This window comes from Larimichthys crocea, chromosome III (assembly GCF_000972845.2).
Source record: "Larimichthys crocea isolate SSNF chromosome III, L_crocea_2.0, whole genome shotgun sequence".
Taxonomy (NCBI): Eukaryota; Metazoa; Chordata; class Actinopteri; family Sciaenidae; genus Larimichthys; species Larimichthys crocea.
The window spans coordinates 26,405,198-26,417,343 of NC_040013.1; the positions used below are offsets into that span (position 1 = coordinate 26,405,198).

The 12,146-nt window shown below is 40.6% G+C and overlaps 1 protein-coding gene across 4 annotated transcripts in view; it reads left to right on the top strand.

The window, feature by feature from the left end:
* The window catches only part of rhobtb4 (Rho related BTB domain containing 4), a 39,422-nt gene extending 33,779 nt beyond the window's left edge, over nucleotides 1-5,643 (top strand). For 3 of the 4 annotated variants that reach the window (XM_027275775.1, XM_027275767.1, XM_027275762.1), the window contains one exon: nucleotides 161-339. In XM_027275775.1, the coding sequence (XP_027131576.1) occupies nucleotides 161-339 (179 nt within the window). Of the gene's footprint in view, nucleotides 1-160 lie in introns of all 4 variants that reach the window. The other variant, XM_027275757.1, reaches the window with a different exon arrangement.
* Nucleotides 5,644-12,146: the final 6,503 nt, after the last annotated feature.

Consider the following 12,146-nt stretch of genomic DNA (forward strand, 5'->3'; position numbering starts at 1 on the left):
CATGTTTTATTTTGGTAAAACAAATTAAAATGATGTCTTGCATCAGGTAGATGAAGAGCAACATCAATCATCATCTTTTGTGTCAATACATTTTATACAATTCTTCATAAATAGCAGGTTGTGATCTTTTCTGTACATATCTTTGTCTTCCTCTCTGCAGAAAACCAGAGGCACTTTGAGAAGCAGCGCTGGCCTCCCGTGTGGTTCCTAAAGGAGGAGGACCGCTATCTGCGCTCTCAGAAGGAGCGCGAACGTGAGGAGGAGATCTTGCGCAAGCAACACACCAAACGGGGCTGGTGTTTCTGGAGACACCCGTCCTCTTCTCCCCACGTCTCCTAAAAGGGTTTCCTCCACTGACTTCTTCGTCCTTGCCTGGGTCATCCCACCCAGGATAACTAACCCCCCTGTTCCGCTTATAGAGGAGGTCGGCTTTGAACCCTCTATCAGTCAAGAAATGACTCTCAGTGCTACTATGCCTGAACGTCAGCATGTTTGGGGGAATGTATGTGCCTCTTTATAATTGTGGGTGACTTCATGAGTGCATTTTGGAATGCTTGTAGACCTGTGTGCGGATGTGTGGGTGTATGTTTGCGATTGATGATTGAGTGATGCTTCCGACTTGAGTGCTTCCCAGACGTCCTGATGTATAAGGGCCTGCGGCATTGCAGTGCAGCCCCTTGTCCCCCTCCACATGAGCTCTGTTCCTCCACCAGCACTCAACAGTGTCCCCAGCCTTTGAGTGATTGGACTGGGAGCAAGGGCTCTCTATCTCTCTCAGTCTCCATCCTTCACATTGACCTTAATGACTATTACACATTGACCACCACGGCTCCTCTCGTGGAGCTTACCTCTGCCTTCACTTCTACGCAGACTGTTAGCTTGCACACACAGACCCGTGCGAAAGATCCATCCCTCTAAAACCAGCACTGGATTCCCAGGAACTGACACTTACAATGTAATTATTTTGATATTATTATTTTTGCGCCTTCTAGGACACTCTTATCAGGGTTAACGGCGTACACTACTCCCAGGAAGTGTTGAGGACCTTGATTGCCATTGGAACCGCAGAGATGGGAGTCTTATCCCCAGGTTTGAGTGTAAGGGCAACCTTAAAACCATTGGCAAGTTAGGATGCTCCAGTAAGGAGGCTTGATCATAGCTATTAGCCTGATGTGGTCCCATCATCTCCCCCTGTACCTCCCTCCTCCTGCACACTGCATGTGCAAAAAACAAAAAGCAAAATGAGTTGGATTCACCAAACTGCACTTCAGAGACATTCAAAGTGACCACTCTATAGCAATGACGGGGGTAAATAGGGCTAGCCTTACTTGATACCTCTGCCATGGAGGACTGATGGACACAGTATTATACTAATCCACTTGTAACGTCCATGACCACTAGGTTGCGTTGAAGCTCAGCCAGCCTGCCTTTACAGCCCTACACCATTAGGGGCAGCACTGCTCAGGACCCTGGCACTAACCCTCACACTAACTAACAGGAGTTTTTTTATGCCTGTCATCAGTATAACTTCAATTATTGCAAAGTGTTAGAAAGAAAGCTAAAGCACATTCACAGTATTATCAGTGCATTTAAAACCTGACTATTGATTTTCACCTAATTTTGAATACCAAAGCTGTGATTTTTTTTTTCTTTTTTATATATATATATTATTTATCTCTTTCTTCCTCACTCCATCCCTGGGTCCCTGCTTCCTTTAGTGGCAAGAGGGAATGGAGAAGAAAATGACTTCAGAGAATAATCAAATCCCTCCTCGCAGTGGTGTTTTCAGTCTGTGGTGTCAGGAGAAAAAGTGTCACTGCTGGACATTGCCTTCCATTCCTCTTGCTGGAATCGAAAATGGTGCTTCAGACACAACAAGACAGTGTCCACATGAACACACAGACACACACGCGATTATATGTTCACGTTCTAAGTGTCTGTCTAGCTGTTTAGTGTTTACCTGTGATGAACGTGCAGAAATGTAATAATGGTATTCAAATTTGACACATGAGCTTTTTTTTTTTTTTTCAAACTCATTTTTTCTTCTGCATATGCTGATAGTTTGTAAGACGTCATAATAGGTCACTGCTTTTAGAATGTGTAGATTTCTGATTTTTACATACAGTGGTTACAATGTAATGTCTTTTGCTGCTTTTGTATTCACTAACATAGGGATGTTTTGCTTCCTTTTTAACCAGGAAAATAATAATACTTAAGATTGCAGTCGTGAGCGTCTCAAACGGCTTGATATTATCTGCGTATGAGAGCAAATTAGATTTTCTTGTTAAGGGTGCTAATTTCTTTGGGCTTTAGGACTGAATGTGAAAACGAGACTTTGTGGTGATGAGTTTCTATTAGCACGTCGTTCTATTTGTGGGTTTTTTTTGCGCCCCTCAGCTTTGCCCAGGCAACTGTAGGAGATAGATAGATTGTGTGAAACATGTGGTGCGTTCTGCCGTTGTCCATGGGAGGCGTGTTAAAGTCATTGTCAGGCACCGAAATAGAAGTCTAGATAGAATCTCACGAGACCCAAGTGAGAATTGAGCTGATTCCTCTCTGAAAAAGAGTGAAAGTGGAGTAAAAGTGAACAAGTCTCAGTCAGTATTACATGCAGCCTACATATTTTAGAATCTCTCCACGGATATTTCAGCTCATCCCACTGCAGGGTTTTGGGAATTTAAAGATGAGACCTAAAGAGGAGACAGTTGGTTGGCTGTTTTTTGATGGACTTCTATGGCCTCTTTTTAGCTCCCCATAGAAGGAATGGCTATTAGATTTGTCTTATTAATGTTTGGTATGACCCATTAAGCCTCTTCTCTTGGTCCATGTGCCTTATAGTTGGACAAAAGTAAAAAACTAGTTTGGGATTTTTGCAACACCTTAGTTGAAAACCTGCAGACAGATTCTGCAGTGATTGACCTGATGGATACAGTAGACACTGACCACCATAATGTTACACTTGTAAAAAAAGATTGTGGTGTTGCTTTATGCACTCTCAGCCTTTATCCTTACTGGAGGGGATTTTTTTTTAGCCTGTGGAAACTCTTTAGGTATACTGCTTGTTTTATGCAGACAAATGGTGTTGAATTAAACTCTTCTTATAGCGTAGTAGTATGTTTTCTAGCTGTGTAGTTTAGATGGTGAAGAACTCGCGTCGTGGTTTGAAATCTTCACTGAGCAGGTGATTTGAAGAGGTGGGTTTAAAAAACGACTAACAGGTTGATTCCTGTAGTGTAAGCTTTTTGAATGAGCACTAGCTGGCCTGTGTGCTGTGAGGGTGCAACCACTTTTGGAATGTGGTTAATTTGCATGGTGGCCTAACTTTGTCATCATAATGACACTTGGCGTTGGAATGCACTTTCTTCTTTATTTGTCTCGAACTATACCTTTCTGTGCTTAGCATGAATAGTTCATTATGTAAGATTGTTTTTTGAACATGATGATTGTAGCACGATATTTCCCCTTAAGTCTTTCAAATTTCCCCTGACTTGTCCAGCTTCTTGTTTAAGGTCTAGCTGGCACTGAACCCACACAGTAGCTCTCTTTCTTGCTATGTGGCTTTATGCACAACTCAGTTTTTACTAAATTAGCTCAGCACAGTCGGCTTAAGGTAGCATCACTAAACATACAACTTTAAATAAGATGCTGGGACATTCGTTTGGAAAACTAATGCAGAGGATCTGTTGCTGCTGTGCAGTGCTACAGCTTTCCCTTTTATGCTGTTCGTAGTAGGTAGATGGCATAAAACCGATAAACATAAAAAAGCTAAATTTTAACTGAAAACGAGTATTCTGATGCACATATTTTAAGAATGTTCTAAATGGCTAAAAGCCAAGTGCAATGTTTGAGTCTAGCCTGCATGTAATGACAGAGGAATTGGATAAAGCATGATGCATGTTTTTGGAGATTGGCATAAGCTTGCATCAGAGTTTTTTAACCTTGGGGTCGCGACCCTATCTGGTGTCACTTGGTACACATATAGGGTTGCGGGAAATTTCGAATAAATTAAAATAATATAAAATCAATTAAATACTGTACGTTTGAAATGTCATAATCATTATAATTTTGCATTTGGATATTTGGACTCTAATTATTGGGGAGGAAATTAAGAATTGTGGGAACGGGGTCAGATAAGGTTGAGAAACTCTGATATATAGAGAAGGAAAGATTGAGATGCAGAATTTTTAAACCTTGTTAGCTTTATTCAGCCTTCAATATTTGCTCCACACTGACCCCTGCAGGCCAAAGTTACACTCATTTCGATTGTCTTGTTCTGGCTCATCCTTTTTACTGTCACATTCTCCACATTTGTTTTTGGGTCGGAGGTTTTCTTGCTTCCTAGCAGGCCTGATCCTCCTTTTTTTTTTTTTTTTAACTGTGAGGCCTAGTGATTGAGAGAACACCTTGTTTTTGGTAGTCTTTGGTGTCTCCTCTCCTGTGCCTTCAGTGAAATCTCGCTCTTTTGGCTCAGTACAGGCTGACGTGCACACGATGCACCTGTTAGACTTCTGGGCTCACAATAAAGTAGATTAAAGCCAAGAAATACACACATGTGAGCACAGAAAGAAAAGTAGGCAGCTTTCTTTAATGTACAGTAATCTCAGCATAGTTACTGGCTATTGGGGGTCATAATGATAGCTTCCAATTATAATTAAGGAGCTTTACAAGTGTGTGATATCAACTATGCTAAAGCTACGCAACACGTAATGATGATATGACCAAGAAACCCAGCAAACCAGCAGTTTTAAAATGTTTTCGCACTCTTTCAGGTGCCTGCACTTTCTATTATGTAGCCTATTACAACTTTTTTGTAAGACTTTATATTTACCAGTTTTCTTGATCAGAATTTAAATATCGTATTACTTTTTTCACTTTCTAATGATCTCTTACTCAAATTCAACAGTATGCTCTATTACTTCCACTATTTAGCTGCAATTTACTATGTTGCAATCGTGCATAAAGTCAGTATATTCTAGGTTGGGGAACAGCATCTGTGAACTACTGGTTGGATTAAAGGCAGATATTAGCTGTGACAACTATATATACAGTATGCTTTATTGGAGATAGTTGTTATCCAAACTACAATACAGTGTTGTGAATTTTATATGAGACCTGGCTGGAATTAATCACCTTATAACTGCTCAGCACACTGTATGTATTTACTAAGCATAGGACTGTATGCACAGAGAGACCCGGGAGAGGGAGTGTTTATATAGACAGACATCGTGTGATTAACCCCTGGTCTAAACTGTAATTTTTAAGTGGATCGTATATCCTGTATAGTATTGTCATGCACTTTTGTTTCCATGGACTCGTATGTCTCTTAACATTAACATTTACTGCTCATGTTATTGTGTGTATTAAAATAGAAAGGCGAAAGAAAGAGCACACCACACTCACCATTAAGGGCTTTCAAGAAAATATACAACAATCAGAATGTTTTGCTGCTGTTGCAAAAAAAAAAAAAAAAAAGTTTTGAAACTAAAAAAATTTGTAATATTTTTGAACCACTGTGATTTGTACAAAAATAAAAAAAAGAAAAGGAAAAAAAAGAAACAAACAAAAGTAGATTTTTTTTCTTTTTTTTTTGCCATTTCAGTATTTTGATGTTTGACATGGATTTTATTAAAACTGTTAATCTTTTGAACGTGTCTCACATGTTTATTGTGTTGTGGTTTTATTAGACTTTTCTGATAATCAAGTATGTCCTTTGTTCCACTTAATGTTGCTCAATTTCAAGACACAATGCCAGATGATATGAATCACCAAAGGTGGAAGAACTCTGCTGCTAGCTTGTATTTAGAGTTTTTAAAGACAAGTATCATCATTGTCTCTGAAAGTATACACTTTAAGTAGTACTATGAGGACAAACAAGCACACGAGAATTAGTGTAACACTATGAACTAACAGTACTTAACGGTAAGAAGTCCTAAATACGAAATTGTACATTGTGCAATACAAAAACAGACATCTGTAAGTAAAACGATAAAACTGCCAAATGCACATTACAATACTATTTAGTTGATTTTCCGCTGATTTATTTAATTCGATCATTATTCAGTCATATTATTGGAATCAGCAGTTTTAAGATGAGTTACCTCCTTAAACTCCCCAGCTTCACATATTCTGATCAAATGAGGTACAACTGACACTGCACTCATTTCACTGCCTTTGAAATGCAAACCGATGGTCCTCCAATATGAAATCAGTATCCACAGATACATTTGCATGATAATATACTCACAAAATATCTATATTCCATTTGTACACCAGAGGACTCACTATACTGGAAAAAGTCAGTATATTTAATCCTCGACGAATGAAAAGTGGAACAACTTTTTCTTTTGTCTTTCTCAACCCTTTGTTTCACATGTAATGTATTCAAGCTCACACACACTGCAAGTTTGATTCCGCTGTGCCACCTAGTGGAAAAACAACAACTGTGCAGCCTTGCTGTGTAAAACACAGAAAAAAGTATCTCTAGATGGAATAGGCTGTACTCTTATTTCTATGTGTTTGTGTGAATCAAAGCATTTTAGGCACCTCTTTCAGGTTCTTTCACATATTTTATTTTGTTTTTATGATTAAAATACAAGACAAGACATATCACACGTAATGGAAGATAAGTATTGCAACCCTGGATCCAGCACCTCTTTACACTTTGAGGGATTCACGAGACCAAGAGTTCGGTTGGGGGTCCTAGGATAATCCAGGGATCATAGATATTTACTGTTTCGGGGCTTCGACTGAGCTTCTTGTCAGGAGGTCTCTACACTAACTCCTGGTGAGTAGTGCACTGAGATTTACATGCACTGGATCTGTCAAAAAATGTAATCCCAGCAAACCTTAAACTTCATACACAGCAATATAATATTACGCTGAAGTTGAAGTAAAAAAAAGAATTGAACATTATAGGCCCAGATTATTTCAGGACTATTTTACTGAAATGTATTAGATATGTAAGTGTTGACCATTGACACTAATAGAAAACACACTATATACTTGAATTTCCTCAATATTAATGCTTTACTTGTTCAGACTTTGGTGTCTTTCAAATCACCAAGCCGCTGCCCTCTTATGTGCGTATATCCTTTTGACATTTTCTTGAAACTTTGGACGAAAGAGAGAGACAACTCTCACCGAGTGACTCCCTGAGAACATGCATCATCAAGATCAACATGCTGCGAGCCGAGACTTTTAATAGAATAAGTCTGGTGAGGGATCACAGAAAGCCACAGAAACATGGGGGGGGTGGGGAGAGGGCAGAGTGTTGCTATGGTGATGTTTAGTGATGTGGCTGATGATGGGTAACTTTAGAAGAGTGACGAGGGAAGGTGGCGGTTGTGGGTGGTGGAATATTTGTGTCCATATGCCGTGTTGCGTGTGTGTGTGTGTGTGTTACAATCAGACTTTTCCAGGAAAACACAGCAGTCAAACTGCCTTCCAACAAGCTTCTTAACTTAACTTAACTGCCAGTGACGTACGTCAGTTTTCCTTTCATTCTCTAGTAAATGGAGGAATTTACTAGTGTGCGTTTGTTGCAGCGGAGACCTCAGCGTCATCCATAGCATTGGTTAGAAGACTGATTACAGACCTTTATGCTGCGTCAGCTACTTGATCCGTGGGCTGTGTTCAAATTTCCCACCAACCTTGCCCCCGTTCTCGCACCGCAGCCTCGTAGAACACATGTTGAGAGTCAGAGACACGCACTGACATCACCACATCTGGCTCTCATTTTCCTTGCAGGGTTCCCTCGGGAGCAGATAAGAAGATCTGAATATGAGAGCAAAAGACAAAACAACTGTCTTACAGTTGAGAATCGAACAAGACAAGTGTGTTGAGACTCTCATATGATCATGATATGATATGAGGTTAAAATAATTTGCTGGATTAATCTTGCTGATGCATGAAGAATATGACGGAAGAAGCTTTCGTGTGACTTGATCAAACAGGAATTTATATTCAGAGCTTCAAAGCTTTCAAGGATACAACAACACACACACACACACAATGACTTTTTTCTAAAGAAGTGGACCAACTAGAAATGTCAAAAATACAAGGAAGTCCATTTCTTGTGAAGTGACAGCACATTCTTCTGTTTATGTCACCCTCCTCCAAGTGTCTCATCTACATGTTGTTGGTCCAGACCTCCCCAAGGTCTGCTCCATAAACAAAACTGTCTGCCCCCTCCACACGCACACATGCATACACCTCTAAATCAGGGCCTCTCAAAGCAAAGTTTATGAATACTTTATCATCCTGACACTGTGGTCTAATTTAAGGGCTATTTTGTATGGGAAAGCAGACATGGAGCTCCTTTTTAAAACCGAGATTTGCAGTCCTTCCGTCTATTTCCGCGTAACCCTCGCCATTTGTTTATGCTTGTCATATTTCACTGGAGCAAAGCAACCTCGAAAGGACGAGGAAGACAAAAAGCTTATGTTTATGCAGTTTGAATGAGAAAAAAAAAAAGTGGCAATTTGGAAAATGTGTTTTTCAGTGCTTTGTGTTTGTGTTTGCAGAGGTAAGAAGGCGATTTATAATTGCACACAGCACACAGATGCACACAGACCCACACACACAAACACAAACACACACACACACACACTCATGCACACACACACACACACACACACACACACACACTCATGCACACACCGAGGCTCAAGGGGAAGATATGTCAGGGTTGTTGTGAAGGCGCATAGCTGAGCAGTGACCTCACCTGGAGGCCTGATGAGAAGACACCGATTCACAGTAGACCTCTCTCTCTCTCTCACACACACACACACACACACACACACACACACACACACACACACACACACACACACACACACACACACACACACACACACACACAAAGGGTATGTTTGATCAGCATGCGCATGTGTGCACTCAGTCTCTTGTTGTTCTTTCTCTTTTGCCTTTTGTTTCCACCTTTGCCACATATCTCTCTGTTTCCTCCTCTTATCACGCCTGTCTGGCACCTTATTTGAACTCAATTGTCTTTCAAGGATAAGCCATAAAAGACATCGCTGCTGACATATTTGTGGATTTCACTGTCAGATAAATGTGTGTACACCACTGGGCATATCACTTGTGACTAACTTCCACTCAGTTGTATCATCACCACTGGTGTGCCTCTCCTACATCCACCTCATTATCGACCTCCAGGAAAGCAAAAACATGACTCCTCCACCGAGCTCAGCATTATCATGACAGGAGGAGGTGAGACAGAGATGCCAAAGTATCTTCAGCCTGCTGAAGTGAAAAACACATGTATTCCATCACTGTAACAACAAATAATACAGCAATTTGGCTCGAGGCATTTGCTACCAAAAACAGACACCGAAAACATCCTGTTGCAGTTTTGAAACATTTGTCCAAATGTGCCCTCTAAAAAATATTCCCTTGCCTTAAAAAACAGCTTATTTATTTAAAAAAAATCATTCTCCCACAAAAGCAGGAATAAGTGACAGTTTAAGTAATCAGATAATGAGAAATAAAACATAAAAACATAAAACATTTGATCTTCAATCTAAAATCTTTTCTCTTCAGGGAGACCATTAAATCTGCTTGTTTCACTTGGTTTGGTGTACACAGCTACAGAGCTTGATGATTTCCATGGGATGATAAAAAAAAAGCAGAAAGTACAGCACGCTTTGACTAGTTTGAAATACATCTGGCTCAAATGGCACTTAGTCTGAAAAGGTTGGGCACATTCCAGCCGCTCATACCGTAAAACAGTAAATTCACAAGACAATAGGATTATGGCTTTGAAAGGATATATTTATGACAACCTGAACAGAAGATTACAACCATTCTAACTGTTCATACACACGAGAATATGTGAGCACATGCTTCACACAGAAGGCGGTAAGTAGATCCTGGCCTCTCAAAGTGTGTAGTGTAGGACATGAGGAGGACAAAGTTCAAGATGTGACCCCTGAACCTAAGCACATCTCTGGCACATCAGGTCTAAACCTGCCACGCAAGCCTCAGTACGCCCCAGGAAAACAAGATTTAGACTAATCCATGTCCACAAGGAAGTGGGTTGTTTGGTGGCAGAAGTTTATTTTGTCAGTTCAGATAGAGATCATGCTTTGTGTGGGTTTCGCAACAGTACCTGATGGTGGTTACATGTATAAAGACTTTAAACTTTAAAAGGTATGAATTATTGAGAGACTTGTTTATAATTAAAATTTTAGGACTTCTCTGAGAGACTAGGAGAGGATGTTGCATGTGACTGGACCACTCAACACTCTGTCACCCACACTCGGTAAGTTTAGACTATGTCAGGAAGGCAGGAAGCTGAACAAAAAGCATGTGACAATTAGAGAAGGAGTTTCAGTAAGTGTGGAGAAAATCCCAATTTGCACACACACACACGCATGCACGCACACATCCAAATCCCCACTGGACACACAATCATTCCCACATTTAGACCCCATCCCAAACAACAGCTGCCACCGCACCCCAGCAGAGGAAATGCCAAAGTCCTCTGAAGTGGAGCATAACAGCACTGCAGATCACATCCACAGTGAAGGGCTAAGAGGCTGGAAGGGCAGGAGAGCCTCTAATAGCAGGAAGTTGTAAGAATAATAGCGGCATGGGGATGTCATGCCCCCTGTCCCTCTGGCATGTAAGCTTTGGCCAAAACAGCCGAGTTTGTGTGAGCTGCATGCTTGCCTACACAATGGATGCAACATTTTTCACAGAATTTATAGTAAGGATTTACCGGATGTGGGCTTTTTGGGAAGAAATGTTCAAAAGTATCATGCCAGATACTTTTACTGCTTCTTTTAATTATGCCAATGTATTTTAAACAGGAGATATCTCTTATTTCACAGTGGCTCACCATCTAATCTGAACACTGAAGGTGTTCAATTATTTAAAAAACTGCTTTTCATTTGCAGGGTAGACCTATTAATTATTTCTCTGACTCTGGCATCATTGCAACGTGGTTTAAATAACTGTGAAAGTGTACCTATAGATGCTAATGGGAACTTGTTGCCTTAAAAGGAAGGGTTTTGTGTTTTTTCGCAGGTAATTGCTGTGACTGTGTCAATCCAGTATTCAATAGAGGGTTACTCAGCCGCTGTGGACTGTGTCCTGATCAAGTCTTATCAGTGAAAAGCACGGCATGGCGTATTAAATGTTACATTTCATGAGCCTGAGCCTGACACATCAAGACATTTTTAAAAAACTGTGACTTTTATCCTTTACATCTGTCCTGGATTAAGAACGGCTGCTAAGTAAATTACAGAGCTCAGGAACATTCCCATAATCCGAGATCCTAAACCCCCCATGCCACTGACCCATAGTCAAAGACCAGTGCATGAGTGTGTATGTGTGACACTGTGTGTTTGCATGTCTGGGGGAGTTTGTCCAGAGTTCACAGCTTGTGTGCTTATGAGTGTGAGCCTATGCATCAGTGCATAGCAGCTCCAGAGTGTGTGTGTGTGTGTGATTGTGTGGTCAGTTTATGTGTGTGTCACTGTTGGGCAGCAATTGAACAGACCCCCAGCCGCTCTTAAACACTGAAACAGCCTCCCCTGCTCTTTTTTTTTATGTGCTGCCTGCTTCAGACTCAGTTCCCATGAAATTGGCTCTTCTTTGGCTCGTTCAGTTTGCACTACACTGTAAATGCTTTCTCTGGAGTCTGCCAAGGGCCAGTGGGGGCCAATTCAAAAACAAAAAAGAGACAAAGAGAGACTGACAGATCCAAAGCTGCCGCTCTGCCCCTGTACCCCCTATAAACCACATCAACAATTCCTATTGTGGATTGCTCAAACCAAAGCTTATCCATCACATTTATTTGAAGAAGAAAAAATAACAATAACGCACAAAAGAAATACTTTTATTGGATTGTTCCATGCTGTTAACCCTCTGCTATCATTTATTTGCTAGAAGTATTGGTATGGTGCAGTATCTCCAGTGTTTTAACACAACAAATATATCTGTTAAATTAATGTGAGGCATGTGAAGGGCAATGAAAATCATATGGAGGATGCATGAGACAGTTGTGATCTGTACGTGTTGTTGAGTGGTTGCGTTTCTTCCAAGTGACCCAGCTAGTGAAGTCATTATGCTTTCCACTCTCTCAACGGGAGGTGTGGCTTTTTAGTGAAAACTTATTCTGCCCC